The 21,736-nt window shown below is 50.7% G+C and overlaps 1 protein-coding gene across 4 annotated transcripts in view; it reads right to left on the bottom strand.

Moving 5' to 3' along the window:
* ABCG1 (ATP binding cassette subfamily G member 1) overlaps positions 1-21,364 on the bottom strand; it is a 74,768-nt gene extending 53,404 nt beyond the window's left edge. For 2 of the 4 annotated variants that reach the window (XM_019666016.1, XM_019666017.1), the window contains exons 1-2: positions 13,644-13,793; positions 6,882-7,125 (exon numbers count right to left, since the gene is read on the bottom strand). In XM_019666016.1, the coding sequence (XP_019521561.1) occupies positions 6,882-7,125; positions 13,644-13,685 (286 nt within the window). In that variant the 5' untranslated portion in view covers positions 13,686-13,793. Of the gene's footprint in view, positions 1-6,881; positions 7,126-13,643; positions 13,794-20,272; positions 20,350-21,264 lie in introns of those variants that run through there. The other 2 variants (XM_019666018.1, XM_019666019.1) reach the window with 2 other exon arrangements.
* Positions 21,365-21,736: the final 372 nt, after the last annotated feature.

The following is a 21,736-nucleotide window of genomic DNA, read 5'->3' as shown; positions in this document are numbered from 1 at the left end:
CGGAAGAGGGGGTAGTCTTATACGGCGAGTATATAACAAACTCTGTATTTTGAGTGGAAATGTTAGGGGGTCTTCTTATACGCCCAGTCGTCTTATACGCCGGCAAATACGGTAGTTTGTGAGCTCATTTCAAGACCAAGACCAAGATGTGTTCTGTAGAGTTCCAAAAAAGCAGAACTTGGATCAGCCAATGAACATTACTTGAATTTGGATTTCAGCTCAACAGACAGAAGCCTTTTCTAAGAATTAGACTGTGCAAACGTGGACCTGGCCACCGGGGAACGGTGTTAGTCCCTGGTCACTAGAAGTGCTCAGACAGAGGCTGGCACCCTGTTGCTGGGACAAGGAGGGCTGCTCCAGAGGTGAGAGGTCAGACCAACGGAGCGCCGAGGCCCCCTTGAGCTCCAAGACTTGGGCTCTAAATATAGATCTCAGCTGGCTATAATCACAGTCTTGAAGTCACTCTGGCATGTCTTAATTTTGACACTGAATTCCATTTACCCCAGAGGGCACAAAGGTGACAAATCACAGCACCGCTAATAAAATGACAAGTGCAACTAATGGCTGTGGTGAGACTGAAGCTGGCAGAGGCACCAGCCTCCATCCCTGACGCTGCAAACTCCTCCCTGCTCATATTATGAGCAAAAACACTTGGTTTTAGATATATTTTATTTGAACATAAGCTTTTCTCGGAAGGTTCTGGGAATTCATCAGCATGGGTTTGACCGAGAATCACCCCCATTCTATAAGCCCCTACTTTGTATGGTTCCTTTTTTCCAATGTGGTTACCTTTGTTCCTTAAATAAGAGAATCTGTTGATTCTAGAACTGTACTCAAAAAGAGCAGGTGTGTGGTTACTAGACATTTTTTTCCTGCCAATTTATAAACAAAAGAAATGGTTTCATGTTTAGCAGAATGTCACCTTGGGGTATTTCTTGGCCTTAGCAGATTAGGTTCTGGTTTGTAAGACAGGACTTCAGTTTGAGAATGTGATGTTTTCAAGATATGAGCACATTTGAGGTGTTAAAGGAAGGCGGGGCATCCACCACGCAGCAGATGAAAATAAGTGTGGCCAGAATGTCCTCAGAAAGTGAAACGGTGACACCAACTCCCCACTGAGCAGAGCACAGTCCTGCAAAGTCGCACTGCAGAGACCAGATGGCTCAAGAACAGGTGCACTTTTGGGGAAAGTGACGACGTATGAGCATGCCCTAATCGGAGGGTGACAGGGGTGGCCAGACATTGAAGCAAAGGAGGAAAGGAGACCTCAAGGCCAATGTTAGCAGGGCCACCTAAGCCTTGTCTGTGGGGGTGGTGAGCCTGACAGTGGCACACTTTGGAGTCATGCACTCCTGGTCCCAGGTCCCGGTGGATGATGATTTGGCTTCCATGAAGCGTGCTCAGAGGGAGAAGCTGTGCTGGCTGGAGAAGGGACGCATCTAGACTTTTTGGATGTAAAGTTCTCCCGGTAAACTAGCAAACCCTTTGGTTTTGTACATAGTCACTATTCATCTGTCATGAGCCTGCCATGAGAGTTGGCCCATTCTCAGCATTTTTTCGAAGCCTCTTTCGGAGCCTGTAAGGCAGAAGATCCAGAAGTGTTCCAGAAGACCCATCATCAATAGGGCGTGACAGGGTGTCCTGCCTTCCTTCCCCGGGGAGCTACCAAGTACTGAGAGGGTAAGAACTGGCCCCAGAGGGGAAGAGGGGAGCTCTTCATTCAGCCACGTGTGTAAAAGCCCAGCCTCAAGCAAGGTTTAGCGTCACCATTAAAGACTAGTTACCGCCTCAAATAAAAACAAAGACAGCGGATTTAAAAGCAATTTCCTTTTGCACCCAAAAGAAAGCCCACCTTAGCATGATGGCTCCCAAGAAACACAAGAGCAATCCATTTATGCTAGGGGAGCAGAAGTCCCCTTTGAACCTGAGCAGCCCACCCCTGAAAACGCATCTCCACCTGGGCATTTCTGCAGCACCCCTTTGACCGGCCACCCTTCTCATCCCTGCTCCATTTGGTTAGATCAAGTCGCCCAGCACTTGGTTAGACGCTGGTCTTCCTTCAATGGAATTCCTGAAAGGCGTTTTTTAATGGCCAATTCCACTCATTTCAACCAGCCCGTCATTACAGACCTTGGGAAATAACTTTGAAAATCAAGAAAAGGCAAACTTGAATTTGAGAAGGGTGTTCAGATGCATTTTTATAGCTGAGGAACAAACCAGATAAGGTGAGGTGGGGCTGCCCGGATTGTCTAACTCCTTGCTGGCAATTGACAAGGAGGGGGCTGGAGGGTTGGGGTTCAAAGTAGGAGATGGCATTTCATCCCATCTGAGTGTCACTGCGTGGAGACAGTGGCCTGGCTGAAGGGTAGTAAAGAAAACTTACTAAAGCCCCAAATAGGATAACTTTTGTTCTTGACCTGAACTTCATCACAAGGTAATCCTGGGAGGTGTATTTAGTTTCTAAGAATCATGTCACCTGTTTGTGTGCCATACGCCTCAGCCTCACCCCTCTGGTCAGGGGACAGGACAGCTACAGACTGCCCAAAGGACCAAGGGATTCCTTCATGTGTCCTCATGAATGGCAGAAGGGACTGACATCCAAGCAGGCCAATTAAAAGGAAAAACAGCCAGAGCTAACAGTCAAGATGATCCCTAGTGGTTTTATAAAATGGGGTGTGCTCACCTCAGAGCCAGGTGCTTACTGGGTTCCCTGTTGGGTCTTAGCCTCAAATCCCGCAGACCTACTTGAATTCTCATCTTCGGTACTCCTGTGACCTGGGACATATCTCTGAACCTCATGTATTCCATGGGTACAAAGGGCAGAATTGGACCCTCAGCCAAGTGGACCCAAGACCTGCTTTAATTTCACAAATGGAAAGTGCTCCATTTCCTGGGGAGTGGGGGGGGGGGAGATTATCCAGAAGACCCAAAGCACTCCACTTCTTAACTGTGATATCACATCTTCTTATCACCATCCACATCTTCACTACAAGCTCAGGATGTGGATGTCTTCTTAGCAAAGGGTCCTAAATGTTACCAACAGGTGTCTGCCATACTGGAAACAGAAGTTACCTTCACAAGTAAGTCACACTGAGGTACAAATGTCGTTCCGTGACACCATAGTTGGTGTGTTGACACCAAAATCCATGTCGTTCCAAATCATTTGTCCCATCAACTTATACTACGTGAGTGAATTCCTTGAGGGAAAGTAATTACTGTGTCAGAAGCCAGTGAAATTATCCTTGGGGTGTACTTTTTTCTCTTAGGAATAATTCCTTTCACAATTATGTTCCCTACTAGGAATCTATTATATGATCTAGTTTTTCCTCCAAAGACATCATTAATCATATGGAGAAAATGTAACTACAATTGAAAATACAAGATGTTTTGTTAAACACCATATTCAATGCTTGGCAATCATCAAGCTCAAGAATTTTGAAGAATTGGTGCCTGACATCTTCCTCTGAAAAATACTGCTCTTGATCACTTGTCACCTCTCTTCTAAGAATTATGTCGTTCTCTCTCTCTGTCTTCTTTCTTTAAAATAATTATGGAGGAGTTTATAATATTATTCTAATCACAATGCAAGCTTTGCTACAGCATTCTATGTTGAATTTGAGTCGAGCACCATATTCTGGGAGAAATGGTGTGAAGAAAAATCTCCCCTGGAATTTTCTGGAGTGGTCCAGTATCTTTATGATGCAAAGAAACCTGGACTAGGAGTGAGACAGCCGGGACCCAGCACCGGCTCTGACCCTGATCGAATCACTTGTGCTCTCGGGCTCTGTTCCCTTCACTACACAACCAGGCGCTTCAGCTCTCACATTCGGAGACGCCCAGCCCCTCCATGATGCCGGGTCATCCAACCTCAGTGTGTCCTTACAACGAGGTTAACATGTAAAGATGAATTTCAGAAAGCAAAAACAATCAAGTTGGTATGGAAAGCAAAACTAATATGGTGAGAAAAGTATGAGCAAGAGCCCCTGCCCCAAGGGTTGGTCACACTTGGTGTCACACCGAGGTGATGCCAAATATGTAACTGCCACCATGAGAAAAGGGAAATGAGAGTGTGGCTTCGACCTGACTTCTCAGCTTAACCTCATCGTGGCTGGGCTCGGAGACAGTGTCCAGCAGTCGGAGGGACAGAGCGGGAGAGGTGAGGACCCACGTTGAGGGAAAGGAACCAGACCTGAGGAGCGGCACGGAGGCCGACCAGCAGGGCAGCGAACTGGGTGGGAATGGTGTGAGTGGGACTCACGCACACCAGCCCGCAGGACCTCCCCCCGTAGCCTGCTGCCTGGATCCACATTTCATGCTGACTTGTATTGCTCATCCTGAGGGTGCCACTTAGTTGGGAAAATAGGATCCCAAGTTCTGAATTGGTGTAGCACTCGAGAGCCTGCTGGTGACGAGGGCGCAGTGAGCACTGACAAGAACTTCGGCAGCTGGCTTGCCTCATTGGAGAAAACTCTAGATTTTCCTGGATGCAGCCTCCAGCCTGATGGGGCAACGAACTCAGGAAGCCGCAGCAAAGCCCACCTTGCAGGCACCATACCTGGATAAGAAGCGCTGCCTCCCTGTGCTTACGGGGACCCTGGCACCCCTGAGACCCTGGGCCAGGCAAGGCGTGGGCAGCAAGTCAGACTGCAGAGTTAGAAATCACCACCCAGTCCCAGGTCAGCCTCGCCAGCTCCGGCACATGGGCAAGCTTTAACCACTCAGTTACCTTTCTATTCAGTGAGAACAAGGACAAGTATTTCACACCCTGAATTGGTGCTGGAGTGAGCAACCTTCTGAACTGCAGGGTACCAAGAAGAACGGAAGTGACGGGGCATGCGGGCAAGAAGGGCAGGCAGAGCGAAGGGAGCACGGGCACCGCGGTGGAGACGGAGCTGGGGAGGAAACCAGCCAGCTGGAGAAATCAGGCCTCAACAGCTCGAGAAACCAGCAACCAAGACACAGAAGACCAGTCGTGCGCGGCTTCCCCTCCCGCCCTAACCATCTCTGACTCATGGGCAGGTCTGTAGGGCCCACTTCCTCCTCCTCCCCATCCTGAGCCCACAGAGGTTACTATAGGGCATATGTCTATCTGGCAGCAGCGACTTGGATGGAACTTCCAAGGAGGCCACTGGGAATGGACAGTGGTGGCCTTTGCCTCATTGATTAAGATGCCATCGCCATTGGCTAAGTTTGACAATGGGTGTGACCAGTTTTAACATGTAGAGAATATAGCATTGACAAGCCACATACCTGACAAAGAAATTATATCCTTCACTTGCCTGCTGTGTGGATTTCAAACCAAAATTCTGCCACCGTTTTCAAATGTTTGCATTTCTGCATTGCAAGCTATCTTCAATTGGGAAGAGACACATCCAAACATTTTCAACCAACAGGACAGTGTTTCCAAGACTACATGTATCAGATGGACAGAAACTGATCTACGTTGCTCACAGATTATCCACAATTTGTCTACATAGACAAATCAAGCCAAAACACAACGAGGCCCTCCTGGTCACTTGGTGCACATTTATTTTCAGTAAAATCTTTTTTCAAGTTGAGAAGGAAAACGCTAGAACCATATGTTGACATTTCAATAGGCTCAACTGAATGAGCCCAACCCTGAGCCTGCCATAGAGTTTCTTAACAAAACAGGCTGGCAAACTGAAAACGTTTTAAGTATCAGATAACAGCACCATACAGCCAGCTGCTGAGAAGGTTTGGGATCCGTTCGTGGTTGGTTGTGCAAACATAGTCATGCAACAACCAACTTGGCTGGCAGGTTCCAAGGAGTGCCCACACCAACAGTCTAAACGGCTTAACCTCAAGAGAGGAGGAGAACAAAATGAAGGTAAGAGAGGAAAACAAAGAAAAATGAAGAATAAAAAAGTAAGCTTTGGTGGGTCTTCTTCAATAAAAAAGAAGGATAGAATCTAGATATAAGTTGAGAGTCCTAAAAAATTTACAATATTCCAGTGGTACCCGAGACACTTCCATTGTTCCAAATTCCTCAAAGATTTTCACGATGTTTTAAATAAGTCATTAGAAGCTAGGGGCCATCGTTTCTTGGTGATATGTAACATGTCCTCTCTCAATTGGTCCCCCAACCACTTGAAAGATGGGTGGGTGGTGGGTGCACGGAGCAGAGGGAGATGAGGAAGAAATAGGTCAGGCTGTAAAGGAAATATCAACCCGGCGGGCGCTCACTCTGTACACTTTGAAAATCTAGGGCTGGCAAAGGAACGTCCAGGTTACTGAGAAAATTCAAAACACCTTCAGTCATCAGTTCTTGTCAACAGGCAACAAGCTGGTGGCCAGCTCCAGGGCTGTGTGGCTTTCAGAGATCTCCCAAGTTCCGTCCTCTGTCCCTTGTATTTTTATTTCTATGGCTCATTTGACAACAGTGTATTTTTCTTTATAGCGTACCAACACCACCCGTGAGAGAGTCCTTTCAAGATCCTTAAACGTGATATTTTTAGGAGAGGTCACTCTAGGTTACCAACTACCTTTTAACACTTCAAACCTGTCTCCCATTTTGCTCTGAAACATTAAAAATAGTCTCATCTTAAAGAACAAATATAAACAGCCTCCAGTGAAGAGGACCCTTAGCATTCACCCTGGAAACCAGCACCCATGGATGATGGCCAAACTGTGTGACATTCTTTGGAATCATATCAGATGTTAAAACCATTGTGGTGTTTGAATCATCTAATCCAACCTGTTCATATTATAGGAGAGAAAAAAAAATCAGGCACAAAGCACTTAAATAAGCTGACCACACAGAGTCAGACGCAACTTCCAGAACCAGATTTTCCCAAACAGCCTGTTGCTTCCTTCCCAGGCCCCTCCCGCCTCTGGCCACACACAGCAACCGCCCTCCCTACCTTTCTTCCTCCACCAGGGTCCTTCTGGGACCGAGTAGGAAAGGTCCTTGAATTCAATGTTGACAGCCGCCCTCCGAGGCAAGGAGGACAGGCGCTGGGCCTCGGTGAGATGGTTGTCCACTTTTTTCAGGTGCCCGTTGAGCAGGTCCTTCTCGGTGGTCTCCATGTTGCTGGAGACCACCTCATCCACCGAGACACACACGGACTTGGGCTCCGTCATTGATGCAGAGTAACTGCTGGCATTCTAGAGAAAGAGAGAGGAAGCACCCGGAGAGGTTACAAGCTACATCAAGGAAAAGAGTGCAAGGGCATCACCATTAGGCTCAAGGTCACTGACTACTCAAACTACAGAGTGCCCTTGGGGTGAGAAGAAAGGTGCTTGCCTAGAGGAATTTCTCATCCCTAGCCATCACTTTTTTCTCTTAAAAGTGCTTAAGATACTAATATTTCTTTTAGAATCATAAAATCTAATCACAAAACCATAGTAAATGAATCACTTGTTTCAAAGCATGAAACACCGGCCACCATAAAAAAATTTACCTGTTTACAGTTCACTCATTAAAAATCCCCATAAAGACACACGAGGCTCCTAGGAAAGGTGTAATTGACAGTTTTCTCTAAAATGAGCTCTTTTAGTGTGTTCCTCGTAGAACCCCATCGACATTTCTCAAGAGCAATGACACCACTTGACCTTCTGGGTTTTGTGTGAGCCGGCCTCTGTATTTTCCTTGTAACTCTTCTTTTTTTTTTTTTAAAGATTTTTATTGGGGAATTGGGGGGATGGGAACAGTGCTGGGGAATTGAGGGAAGGGGAACAGGCAAGTTGCTGTCGTTTTGTTCTTCAGTCTAGTCCAGTTGTGGAGGACGTCGCTTCACTGGCCCAAGTTGGCACCATCATTGCGTTCTTCCCAGGCGAGGCAGATCAGTCGCCGGCTTCTGGACGGCCGCTCACTGCAGCTGCTGGCCGCTCACGCTGGCTGCTGGCTACATACGGTAGCCCATAGCTGGCTGCTGGCTACATACGGTAGCCCATGGCAACCCACCTGCCGTCGCAGGCCACTCATGGCAGCCCAGCTCCAGGTTGAGCTGTTGTTCAGCATATTAGCTGTAGAGGGCAGTGTTAGAGGGCAGTGTCACTGGCCCTCATATGTGGGATCTGAACCGGGGCCCTCTGGCATCCCAAGCCAGCTCTTAACCATTGCGCCACTCGGCCGGCCCTCCTTGTAACTCTTCTAAATCACATACACCTCTCCTCTCTCATTGTATCTTAATAATAGCGCTGAAAAAAAAGTTGAAAAGGTTGATATTTTTTTTCTCTATTACACAGACAAGGAAACTGAGGCACAGACAATTTAAGGGACTTGCTCTGAGCCCTACAATCAAGTGAGGGGCAGAAGTGACCCCAGAATCTAAGTCATCAAAAAAAAACCCCAAAATCTGTTAGGTGCCCCCTCCACTGAATCACTTACCAGTGTAGCTACACTGGCTGTTAAAGCTTCCACTGGGAGTCTACTGACAGACAGCCAAGAACCGAAAGTATTTATGCAAAGAAAGGAATATCCTTTTCTAATGGCTTGGCAATCTTGGACAAATCAATATGCTTCAGGTACCTCCAAAACTCAGAAGAACCCCCGGGTGGACAAATATGCTGTGCTTTCTCTAGCTGTCTCTTGAATCAAGAGAGAACATTCCACAGTACCCGAAGCGTGGGCCTCTGGAGATGCTCCTTTGCAGCGGTGACGCAGTCGGCTGATGGGAGAGCCCATCAGTAACCCTCGTGCATAAGTCAGGCCCTTCTGACTGCGGTATGACAGGGGAGACACTGCAGTGTCACTGCTCGAAAGGGAAGCACCTCACTGTTATTTTTCCATAGGATTGTCAGGTGTTTCTGTAGAGTTGATAGCTTTTTGATCATTACTGTTTCTAATCAAAAATCTGAAATAAACTCAGAGAGTGGATCATCCGTAAACGATCCCTACAACAAGCCCCAGCAACTCGTGTGGCCAGAACAAGCCCTTCCCTCATTTGAATGCCCTCCTGAGGGTATGTGACTGTATCGCTGGGGAGCTGGCATCCTTTCCATCGTGGTAGTTAAGGGCTCGAAAATCTTGGAGGGCTTGGTGCTTTTGAATATTTAAAGCACAAATAGAGGGGTGGGGAGACGTGTGCACAGGGGTTTCTGGTTCTGGTGATGTTTGAAAATGTTGCTTTGCCATTTAAGAAAAAGGCGTGTGCAAACACACAAACACACCCAGATATCTCCTACCTCTGAAAAGCTTAACCAAATCAAAACTCATCCCACTGACTATAACACTCTGTGGATAAAAATTCAAGTACAGAATAAAACTTGGACGGAGTTAGACTTGGTTCGCTGCTGGCATGTGAAATGTTTGAAGGCAAACATAAATAGGTTCATACAGTCCCCGCAGGAAGTCAGGGAAGGTCTGTGTTAGCCTGGCCAGGGGACCCCGCAGAGTCCGGTCATGAGTGTGTGCCTCTCCAGTTCCCAAGGGGCAGCGACAGGACCTGGGGCCTCTGTGTCCGGGCCTCATGAGGGAGTCACAGGAGACCCTGCCGTAGCTCAGCTCTTGGCTTTGGCCGATTGAGAAAGAATGTGCAAACTCAGCTCTGGTGCCCAGTGCAGGCGCCCAGTGCCATCCCTTTGTTCACTGGATAAATCCCCTTTCAGGGCACATGCTGCTGTCCCAGGTTTATAATCCATTTTGGCTCCATAATTGCCCTGGAAGCACCAAACCCTGGCCTTGGGGGGCAGGAGGGGGGTGGTAGTGGAGAGAGCAGTGGGCAAGACAGTTAGCTGCAGGTCTGGTCCCCAAGGTCCGTTCTCACCCCCACCCTGCCACATGAGCGCAAAGGCTAACCACCTGGCTTGAAACCCACATCCGCTGGCAGATGGCTCTAACCAGGGACCCCCAATCACTGTGTGTTCACAGCTGGGGGTAGGGGGTATCCACCCAGTCCTCTCCAATGGTGGCCTTCCCAGCATTCCAGCTGCTGTGGACCTTCCATACCCGCCACCCACCACAGGTGTCCATCCCCTGAGGAAGTCCAGGTTGCGGCTTTCCTTTTTGATGAAACCTACACCAAGACAGGGACGGGCAGCCTTGACTCCATCCATCCACCCGCCGACTGTAGCAGAAGCCAGACCTGTTCTCTGATGAGGGTCTGGCTTTCCCCCCTGGGCTCTAAGCCTGTCTAGTGTCTCACTCATTCATTCAACAATTTGAGCACCAAATAAAGAACCTGGGGGTCAGCGGTCAGCCAGACAGATGTGGCCTAAGGTCTCAGCAAGCTAAAGGTCCAGACAGGGTCCCAGGCGAGAACACGGGTGCTCACAATACTGTGAGGGAAGCGCTGTAAAGAGTCCACGAGACCCTGCAGGGGACCCAGAAGCAACACGCAGCGCAGCACAGGACAAAGCTGGGTGCTGAGCTGACTGGGGAGTGAGAGAGGGAGAGAGAGAAGCCGGAGGCAAATTCTCACTATTTACAGTATTAAATAATAACGCCTCCTGCATAGTAGGTGAATGACTATAAACAATGACTTGATTCAGCAAACACAATGCACCCATTAAACTCCATGCTGCAGAGACTATGCCTCTTACTATCTCCCCAACTCGAGCAGAGGGTATTACCATCACCCCCTCCTCCATTTCAAAGGAGGATCTAAGGCACAAAGAGGCTGCCCGACCTGCCTGCCCGAGACCCGTTGGCTAATGAGGAGCCAAGCTGGGGTCCAGGGCTGTGCAGTTTCCATGTCTGCGCCCCACACTCCCAGCCAGCATGGGACCCTGCACTTGAATGTTGCTTTGCTTTCTACAGACAAGCTGTAGGTGACTCTGAGTCATTCCAGCCCCTGTCCATTATAGGGAATTCAACAGAAACAGAAAACCATACAACCCTACTTCCAAATAAACTTGATGCCAAAGCTGTGTGCACCTTTCCTCTACGGATGTCCAATGGCCTCGCCCAATTAATAAAATCATGAAATCCTGTTGTGATGGGAGGTGGTGGCTGTCATTTTGAAATAGACCAGCTCTCTGGAAACAATCCTCAGATGAAGAGTGGCCGGCAATGTAGGTTACAGCTCACCGTCCTTAGCTTTCTGAGCTCATTAAAAATGAAACAAATACATCTTCCCCCCACCACTGGTTCCCTTCCACTGTCTGTTTTCCTATCCTACCAAAGCATCGTCTTTTCCTCCCTACTCCACACAATTTGTGCTGTGCAATAAGTGGTAAATGACAGTAAGTCCATTTGTGAGTGTTGAATGTGAGGAGATCCTGTTTAGGGTGAGCCTGCCTGTGGTAGGTGAGAATAATATTTCCTTGGGTGCTGACTTCCATTTGAATGCTAACATAGAGAGACAGCTGTTTAGTGAGGGTCTCCAACAGGCAGCAGCACCCTCCCCCACAAGGCCATCTGTCTCACTCTGTTTATCCAGAGAAGCACAGATATAGAAACTCAACACACACACACACACACACACACACACACACACACACACACACACACACGCACACCCCTGCAGCAACATGGGGAGGGGAGGGAAGGGAAGAGGAACCCACGGGCGCCAGATGTTCACACGCACTCTTTCTCACTTCTCTCTTTGGTTCATTGCCACCAGCCTTGGTGCCCATCTAGACCAGCAGACTCTTCAGTTGGAGAGCAGACCCTTCCCTGAGCACACTAGAGGAAAATCTTCAAGGCCACTGACTACTGGAAAATAACCCAAATGGCATGCCCTTAGCTCTAAGCAAAGGGCAGAGGCCACTTGCGTTGTCCCTTGGAATGCAACCTCACCATCACCAGAACCCCGCGTTAAACAGCCCCAAATGCCACCATCCCATTGGGAATTCATGCCCACCCCTCTCACCCAGCTCAGGGACCTCAGCATCCCCTCCAAGACACCTTCTCCAAACAAACTCACACCTGGCAGAGTCAGCCAGGCTGGACCCCAGAGCCGGGGCGATGGTACAGCAAACCTCAGGGTCCTGGGGATCCGTGAAGGGCTCATTGTTTATGACTTGTGTGAAAGTTTTTAAATTAAAAAAAAAAGTACAAGGTTTTCAGGGAGGAAAATGATTTTCATAAAGAACAATGTGCCCTGCAAAAAACCGAGCCCAGCCCGTAGCATCCCCATGTGAGAACAAGGCACTTGTGTCCTGGGACTGTGTCAAGCCGTAACGTAACATTAAACATCATTACATAAAAACTTCTATGCCTTAAAACATTCCAGTTCATTACTTTCCCACATGTATAAGCCACTTTTGCAGCTATGTAGGGCCACAACCGTTACCCAGCATCTAAAAGTTGTGAAACTTTATTTACTTACAATTAAAAATAAGTGCCTTCATTTTCCACTATCAGCATAATTGAGGAATCCCAAAGAGATGGGCAAATGTAAAAGGAAGAACTGCCAAATGTCACCCAAACACTCAACCAGACCAAAGCAAATGGCTTTTCTGTTTTTCCATCCCCTCCTTATTTGTAAGAAGCTAAGTATTAAAGGCAGAGCAAGCCCAGAGATGGGACCCCGCCTGCCAGTCCCCCTGCTGCCGGCTCTCCCCTGCTCTGCCAACCCCCTTAAGGCGCCCGTGGCCCCATTCTATCGGTTTACACAAAATCATTATATAATGAGCTGGCGAGGCGCGGTATGTTCTACAGTAACCTGTTTGGAATCATAGGATGCCACTGGCAGAGCAGAGCATGCGCAGAAACCGGGCTACTTTTTTTTTTCTTTAGCTCAAGGCAAGAGGTAACTATCGGTCAAATCTTTTGGAGCCCAGCTGACTTCAATACAGGATGCTAAAAATGAAATAAAGCAGGGGGGGGGGGACAAACCGGTGCTGCTGTGGGCTCACGGCCTATGGGGAGGAACTAGCAGGATAGTAAATACATAGAGGATGGAAAGAGGGATGGATGGATGGGGAGAGCGATATGGGTTGGAATACGTAATACTTTCTATTTGTACTTTAGATGATCTGAAATCTAGTCCATAAGTACCTAACTGCAGTGCCCACCTGCGAGGCATAGAAATGTTTGTTTTGTCTTAATGTGAGTTGACGGCGCTATTATCAATGAGCAAGAGGAGACTCTTAGCCACCCCTGGGAACAGCACTTGCTGTGTCTAGCCATGAATTCGCTGGCAGCCGGTGGTCCCCCTGCGGAGCTGGTACCCTCAGGAGACGCTAGACGAGCGCCCCTGTCCCCACCCGTCTCTCGCCAGGCTACAGAAGACGGCCTGCCCTTCGTCTGCCTGCCCGGGACCTCGCCACCCGCTCGGAAGCAGGTCCGGGAGAGGCTGTTCCCGAGAAGCTCTCTCTCTCGGGGAGCTGCTTCCTCTTTTGTTTCCCGAGACCGTGCCCGGTGCTCCGGAGGGTGGCGCGAGAAACGCCGGCTCCCGAGCACTGGCCGCGCACACGGGCAGAAAGATGCGACGCTCTCCGGCCCCGGCTGCAGCCATCCCCGGCGCGCTCTCGGTGCCCAGGCCCCAGGCCCCTCCGTCAGAGGCGGACGGGGTCCAAGCCGTCTGTACACTTGTGGGGTGCCGGCCCCTCCGCCTTCCCGGAGCGCTCGGCCGGGGCAAGAAGCACGGAGAACGCTAGGTGCCCAGGACGCGGGCGATGGCGCCTCCCCGGGGACCCGGGGGCAGGTGTCCAGGTGAGGGTGCGGGGCTTCGCGTGCCTCTTGCTCTCCCGGAACACAGAACCAAGCCCCGGGAGCAAAGGATGCGCTCACTCACCATGGCGGTGCCGACCGAGAAAGCGGCCATCAGACAGGCCATGCCCCGGGGGCGGCGGCGGCGGCGGGGACGAGGCGGCGACGGGGACGGGCGACGGGCACGAGGCTGCGCTCGCTCCTGGCTCGGCCGCTGCGCCCTGCGCGGGCTCGGTCTCTGTCTGCCGCTGAGCTCCGGCCCCGCCCCGCCCAGCCCCGCCCACGTCCCGCTCGCGCCCCACGATTGGTCGGTGAGGGGAGCGGGGCGGGGCCAACAGGTGCGCGTGCTCTTGTTTTGCTCCTGCCAGGGGTGGCTGGCGGGGCTCGCAGGCATCCCCGCTCCTGGAGCCGCCCGCCCGGCTGGGTCTGGCAGGCGCCGTGGGCCCTGCCCAGCCCCGGAGCCTCTGAGGCCGGAAACTCGCAGAGGCTGGGCCAGCGGCCCAGGACTCCGACAGACAGCGGGGTCCCCTTCCAGGACCACCACCTCCAAGCCTGTGCGAGGAGGGAGGGGAAGGGCCAGGGGATCGTCTCTTCTTTTTTTCTTTGTTGGGCCAGGTAGCGGCGTGAGGCCTAAAGAAGAGGTGGCCCCTCCAACGCCCCCCACCACTACAGCTCCGTATCTGGGGTGACACCCCCTACACTGGGGCAACACATGCAACATGGCTTTGTGCAAGTCGCAGAGCTAAGCGCTGGTAACAAAGGGGCGCGTAGGTGAAGGTGCCCAGGTCTCTGCTCTCCCTGCCCTACTCCACCCCAACAAAAAAGAGAAAAGCTTGTCTTTGCAGAGTGGGGTTTCCAGTGCCCACCCAAGTACCCGGCCCACAACTATGTTCGTGTAACTGCATGAGGAGTGACACTCTTAGCACCCTCTCATCTGGCCCCAGGCTGGAATAGCAGATGGAATATCATGCTAAAGCCCGTATTACATACGTGGGACCCTTTCTTGGTAACCAGGGTGACAAGGCATTCTTTACTTCCAATCTCAGAGGCTAATGCTTTTGTTTAGTGGCTTTCATGTTGGGACCACACACGGCATTTCTTCTCACCTCCAGCCCACCTGGGCCACCCCTCCCCACCACACCTCAGATGAGAGAACCCCTGTCTTTCTCTTCACCTAGAAAGGGGGCAAAAGGCTTTTCATGCCAGGCAGATGGACTTCACACCCACAGGTCTGATGACCATAGCCAAATTCTCCCCTCACATCAAAGAAGGAAAAGGGGGTGTAATGTATGAGTTCAAGGGGGACAGGGCCCTGCTCTTGTCTGAATAGTTTCACTTGAAGGGTCAATGCATTAGCTCTATTCTGTCCTTAGCAGACTAAGGGAATGCAACTGCTGTATTTCCAGGTGCCGCTCTCCATGAGCCAGGCCCAGGAAGCCATGTGGCACCTCAAATGTACTGAACAGGGAAGCCAACAATCTCTGAATGTTCTGGAAAGAGGATTCAAATTCACAAACCTCCTGGGGAGAGTTTAGCCCAAAAGGTGCCTCATTTCCGGGGCCCGGGGTATGGCTGGCCCTGCAGCCACCACTTGCACCTGGGGCAGACAGGACATAAGGCAGGGGAGGGTGACAGGGATCACAGCCCCGGAGAGTCTCCGTGGAAATCTGGCTGGACACTCCCAGCTATGTGGCTAAGTGCCAGCTAAGTGCCACGACGCTGTGGTCCTGTTGCGCTGACATCTACTCTCCTCACTCCTAAGAATGTGTGCAGAGCTTTCTTCTGGAAATTCCCTCCCCCCCACCCCCCAACCCCAGTTCTAGGCCATGTGATCTGCAGCAGTGGCTGGTCAGGAACAGGAGGTGTAAGGCGATGGATGCCTGCTGGGCCCCTGGGAACGGCCAGGGGGACAGTGTGCAGAGCCTACAGATGAAGCCAGAGAGGGAAGACAGTGACAAGCTGGCTCCTTGTTGGCGTGGCTTGAGCTGCTGGCCTTTCTGTTACAGGCCTCTGGAAGCATTGTCACTTATACATCTGTACACTGGGGGAAGGATACTCTCAGCCTCGTGGGAAATCATGCATGGCAAGCCCTTCCCACCACGCGGCACCGAGCAAGCGCTCTAATTCTAATCCTCGCTAACGCCATCCCTCTTGTGCCAAATCAGGGAATAAGCAAATGGTAGAGAAGGTCAGATCTGTGACATTTGTGTCTGGACTCTGGCTCGTAAGTGACAGAAACCCAACCCCAAGTGTCTAAAGCTAAAGGTAATGCACTGTTCTGGGCGCATTGGTTTCTGGCCTGCCCGGGCCAAGCACCCATTTTCTGTCCACAGCCCCTGGTCTGCAGCTCTCTGCACAGCTCTGCTTCCGTCGGCTGGCTTCCCCCTCTGCTGGGCTGTCTCCGGAAGGCCCTCCCAGCAGGTCCAGGCTTGTATCCTATCAGCTGGCAGCCAGCCACTGTCCCCCGCAGGTCAAAGGGACGGTCAGCCCCAAGAAAACCACGCAGAAAGATTGGGACGTGGGTGCTTCACCAAGGCTGTTTTAGGGTGCTTTGGGAAGAAATGTGGGTGCCACGCAGATAAACCCGAGGGAGCTCACCACAGGACTGTCCATCCCAGACTCCAACCCCACTAGCAATTTCTGCTAAGGCATTGCAGACTTGGGGGCCCGGCTGGGCTTGGGAAATTCCTACGGGAAGGCACCTCTGTTCCAATAGTAAGCAGTTAGCAAACAGTGCCTGCGCCTCATGGATCTCCCTGTCACCCCGAGTGCTCTGTGTTCCTCAGTCACAGATCACACAACAGGCCTCCAACACTCGACACACAATCACGGCACCACATTTCTCTCCAGGCCTTCGCTTCTGTGGACCAAACATCCCTGGTCGCTCCAACACTGCTTCACAGAGGCCCCTTCTTCCCACTCACCTTCCTCTGCATGAGTTGTGTTTTCTCGGTGTCCCCTGTAAAAGCCAGGGTCCACCACTGAACGCCTATTCGAGGTACTCCCTCTCCTCGCTAATGAGTGTGCTCTCCCGTGCTCCACTCACACCGCCGGTAAGGACAAGCCTTCCTGCCACTCAACCTCAGCCTGATGTCCTGGGGGCGAGCAGGTCCACGAGTCTATCACCAGTGGGGACATTAGCTTCCTTTATCACTATGTAGTTTCAGTTGCCTGGTTTGCACTTTATCCCCAGATTCCATTTTTAAGGAGCGTTCACTTTATCCCTGTCCAGCCGCTGAGGCTGGGGAATGAGGAGGAGATGGGGACACTCTGAGGACATGGTCTCTGCATCCTGCTCTTGGCCTGAGTCCCACGGTATTCTGTCTCCAATGTCCAGATGTCCCCCGCACTGTGGTTTCCTCTGCCCCCCCCTCCCCCCCGCCCTTCCGAGTCTGCCAGGATGTGGGGGCAGAGGAGGGGCTGGGAGATGAGAGTGCCCTGCAGGGTGGAGGCAGGAAGAGCGAAGTGCCCAGAGGCTGAGATGATAAGACGAGGTAATGAGGGATGTCTTCAGGGAAAGAAAAATGCAAGGCAATATTGCATGAACTAAGTGAGGAAGAGGCAAAGTTACACTGCAAAGAGGTTATTTCTGTTTTCCTCCACGAGCACAAAACCAAAGGTGGCAGGAAAGAACTAGGAAACAGTGTCTGCAGATGAAGAAAGAGGAAATAACATCTGGCGACGAGATGACCTTCAAAGCTGAAGATTAGGACCGAAGTCTCAGAGACAGGCGCTGGAAAATTACTGGAGGCCTCCTTCTGACACATAAATGCAGGGCTCCCATCACCCCCATAAAAGGCCCCAGCAGGGAAGTAAGTGGTAACCCATGCACCTCGCTTTTCCTCTGAGGAGCCTCCTTCCCCTAACTCCATGGAATCCTTCCTAAAACGCAACACCCACCAGGGTCAGTCAGAACAGATCCCTTGGGCCACTGCAGTTGTTCTGGAAAGGATTTATGAATCCAGTGGGGCCATCAGAGTTTCCTGGGGTCTTGCATGGACCCCAAGAAAGGAAGGTTTTCTTTCCCTTTTGGGGTTGGCCGCCGTTGGCAGTGGCCCACCTTCTTGCCGTAAGGAGAGTGTGTAGGTGAGAGGAAGGCAGAGCTGAGAGATGGAGGGAGTCACAGACCCCTTTCCCAGAGGCCGGGCAGCGTGGCACTAAGTGCTGGGCTGTAGAGCCAGGTGGCCGGCTCCTGGAGCAGGGTCATCTCTCTCGGGGCCTCCATAACCTCCGCTGTAGCGTGGGTGACAACCGTCTCATTGGATCGTTGTGAGGATTAAATGAGACAGTTTTCGAAAATCATGTCTGGCCCATAGTGTGCGTCTTGGTCTTCCTCATTATTTATTCACTGTATGAGACCCAGCACGTCCCCTCTGACCTTGAACTAACATGAATTAGGTTTCAATCACTTGCAGCCTAAAAAGTACTGATTAAGACAGTTTGACAAAGTTGTTAAAAGTCAGGGGCCAGAAGCCAGTTTGTGGAAAAATCCTTACAAATTCCTCATAGGTCAACCCTGTAACCCCTTTTTGCCCGAGACTCCGTTCACCCTGGCACATGCTTTATCTCCCCAGGGAATTAAATCCCAATGTCCTTCGGATATTCTTTGCCTCCAACATCATTCTTAGCATGTCATCTCGCCAGAGTAGGTGCTTGATGAAAGTGGTCAGTTATATTTGAAGAACCCCTCATGGTTTGGAAAGTGCTGTCCCCTTATCATCTTATGTGGTGCTCAGCGCGCCCCTGTGGAGAAGGAGTGCAGCAGCCACCCCTGGAACGTGCGTGAATTTGTCTCCAGACCCAGGTGCAGGGAAACCACATCTTGTCTTTCTTATCAGTCAGGTAATCCGCCTCTGGTCCTTGGAAGTGCCTCCGTGTCATGCCAGCTCGGGGCTGGCTCCAAAGACCACGGGTCAAGTCCAGTGTGCTCAGCACCCTGGTCACCCTGTCAGGGGTCCTCCTGCCTCCCTGAGTCATGTGAGTCTCCTGAGATCTGCAAACAAGCCCTGTCCCCTCCCCAGGCCTGGGAAAGGACTCCCAGGCCTCCCGCCTCTGCCCCCCAGAGCCCCAGTTCTCCATCCTCTCCCCCCAGGAAGACCTGGTCGGTCCCCTTGTGGAGCCCCAGCTTTTGAAAGCAAAAGTCAGGTTAGGGAGATTATCTCTGCATTTCTGGAAACTTCTGGGCAGAGCCCTGCAACTCAAAAGTCCCCAAGGCGAGAGAGAAACAATTCTATGAAAACAAAACAAAACAAAAACTACTTTTTAAGCGAGGGGAGGGGAAATAGCTAGAGCAGGAGCATTAGTGTCAGAAATTATCTCAGTGAATTCTCCTGCCACGTGGGAACAAGGAGACAGGAGCTCAGTGAGGTTTGAGACCTGCCCAGGGCCACAGTGCTCAAGCAAGGACCCAGGACCCCTGACCCCCCGGCACCGTTTTCTCCAGCTGTCAATATTCCTTGGGGAATAGGCCACACCTACTTCAAATAGACAGCAAGAGCTACTGGAAGCCCAAGTCCAATCCGTGACACGTCACAGGGCAGGCTAATGGGGAAACGGAACAGACACGCTTTTCTCTCTTCCTCCCCTTCAGCACAACTCGGGACATCCCACAAAAGAAACATGAGGGGACTCTGAAAGGTGGCAAGGGCAAGCTGGGCTGGCCAGGGACCTTGGGGTTCAAGGAGCCACGCTGCTGTGAGACCCCTTTGTTTTTGCCTCGTAGATCCCAGACTTTCAGTGGAAGAAACCAACAGCCTGGACATGCTCACCGACACACACACACACACACACAGCCCAACACAAGACTGCTCTCTCTAGCCACAGGAGTAGGAAAGGAGCCACCTAGCAATATGGAAAATGTTTAGACAAGTACTACTCTACTCCAGCCAAACACCACACAATAAATTGCGGTCCCACCCTGCCCACGCCAGCAAACACGAGCGGGCAGCTTAGATTCCCACCTCCCTCAGGTTGTAACGCGGCACCCAAACCTGCTCTCACCCGCAGTCAAAATGGTGTCAAGAAGGTCAACTAGGGAGGCTGGAATCCACACCCCCCCCCCCCCCCCCCCGGGCAGTCCTGAGGAGCCCCTCCCATCCTCACTGGGGTGGTGACAGGGGAGGTCCAGTAGGATCAGGACTTTCACCAGCACCCAGCGCTAACAAGGACACTGCTCTCCCCACACACCATGGTGCCAGTGGAGATCACGTGGGAGCAGCACAGCGAGGTGTGGGTGGCGGCCAAGCGGGGAGCTGAACTACCTAACCAGGAGCCCCTCCCTTGGGTGTCAGCGAAGGCTGAGTGTGGAGCCTGGACTTCTACACGCACCTGGCAGTAATGAGGAAGTGCCCCCCCCTCCTGTGCCTGAGTGACATCAGAGGAATCCAGAGAAAACAAAAGGCTTGAACAAAATCTAGAGTCTCATAACATTATACTGAAAATATCTAGGTTTCCATAAAAAATTATTCATCCTCCCCCAAGAACCAAGAAAGTCACAATCCAAGTGGAAAAAAAAGGCAACTGGTAGATGCCAACACTCGCGCGATGTCACAATAACCTGACTAGGGCTAAAAGCAGCCATCAGAAAAAATGCTTCAGTGAGCAATTATGAACACACTTGAAACAAAAAAATAGGAAGTCTCAGCAAAGAAAGATATAAAGAAGAGTAAAATGGCCCCTGCAGGCAGACAGCAGTGGGTGGGGGATGCCACTCACCACCAGCTTGCCTGTGATGCTCGGCCACTTGGGAAGCCCGCAAAGCCTCAGTCTTCATCAGTGGGAGCCAAAGGAGCACCCTTGTGACGGCGGAATGGGCTGGGGTGCATGGGAGCCGAGGAGAGAGAAAGAGGGGGCTGTATGCACCCAACATTTTTTTCCACGACCGTCCTCTTCCCTCCCCCGCCCCATGGCTTTTACTGCTCCCCGTCCCCCCAGGGGCATGACCCTTCTTTGCTTCCTATCCAGAGCTGTTACGTGGGACGCTCTGCAAGGGAAAATGGGTAGATACAGGTACAAAGAAACTCCTAGGTCACCAACCTCAGAGCGACAATACTTCAGTATTAACTTTTAAGGCAATCAATACAGTGGTCAAAACCTTCTAGTTATAAGGTAATTAAGTCCTGGGGGCGTCATGTGCAGCGTGGGGACTATAGCTACCCATACTGTTTTGTCTATTTGAAAGTGGCTAAGAGAGTAGAACTTAAAGTTCTTATCACAAGAAAGGACATTGTAACTGTGTGAGGTGATGGATGTTAGCTAAACTTACGTATTGTGGTGACCAGTTCACAATATAGACATATTTCAAACCAGTATGTTGTACTAACCTTGGACAAACACAATGTTATATGTAAATTATATCTCAATAAAACTGGAAAAAATATTACGGCATCTTACGTTTCACTGACACCCAGCTCCTTCGAATTTACAGATTCACATGTTTCCCTCACTGTTCTCTGGGCCTGGAGGACAGGGAAGGTCACTGATGCCAGCGTGTGGCCTGGTCCCAGGTGGCTCGCCAATGTTTGTTGACTGACTGATTTCAGTCACAGACACTTTACATCACAGTTTAAATCGGAAGGACTATTCACTGCCTACACTAAAAGACATGACATATTTTCTTTGACCTACAGCTAGGTAGTTACATTTACTCCGTACATTAACATTACAAAATATTTTTTGACTAAAAAGCATTTTTGTCAGTGACTTACCCACGAGCTTACGTGTCACGTCACTCCAAGGAGCCCTCTTGATAGAAACGGACCCGTCTGCTGTGAGGTGTAGTTATTTTGCAACTAAAAGGAAGAAGTCCCTGCCTTATGTATGTAGGACATTTTCACCACTGCAGACATGTGAAAACCCACCCCCAAACCACAAACAGTGATTCAGTTTCTGTTTTATGCTACACGGAGAGTTGTTATAAAATAGGCATGATGCAATCCTATGTGTAATAACATTGCCCTCTGCAATTGTTACTGCCCAGAGCAGGAAGCAACAGAGGTTACTAAAGGGCAGTCTGCTCCCTCCCAGGTTACTGACACAAAATGGCACCCGCCACCTGCCAGTCCACAGCTTGGCCAAGTATAAAATCTACTTTGGGGTCAGATGATAGAGTTTGCGTTTGTGAATATGGGGGAATTTATTTTTTATAACACACATTGACAACAAAAACAAAATTCCTCA

Source organism: Hipposideros armiger, unplaced genomic scaffold (assembly GCF_001890085.2).
Source record: "Hipposideros armiger isolate ML-2016 unplaced genomic scaffold, ASM189008v1 scaffold_458, whole genome shotgun sequence".
In the NCBI taxonomy this organism is placed as follows: domain Eukaryota; kingdom Metazoa; phylum Chordata; class Mammalia; order Chiroptera; family Hipposideridae; genus Hipposideros; species Hipposideros armiger.
Note: the sequence above shows the minus strand (reverse complement) of the source record. Positions and strands in the feature narration are given on the sequence as shown.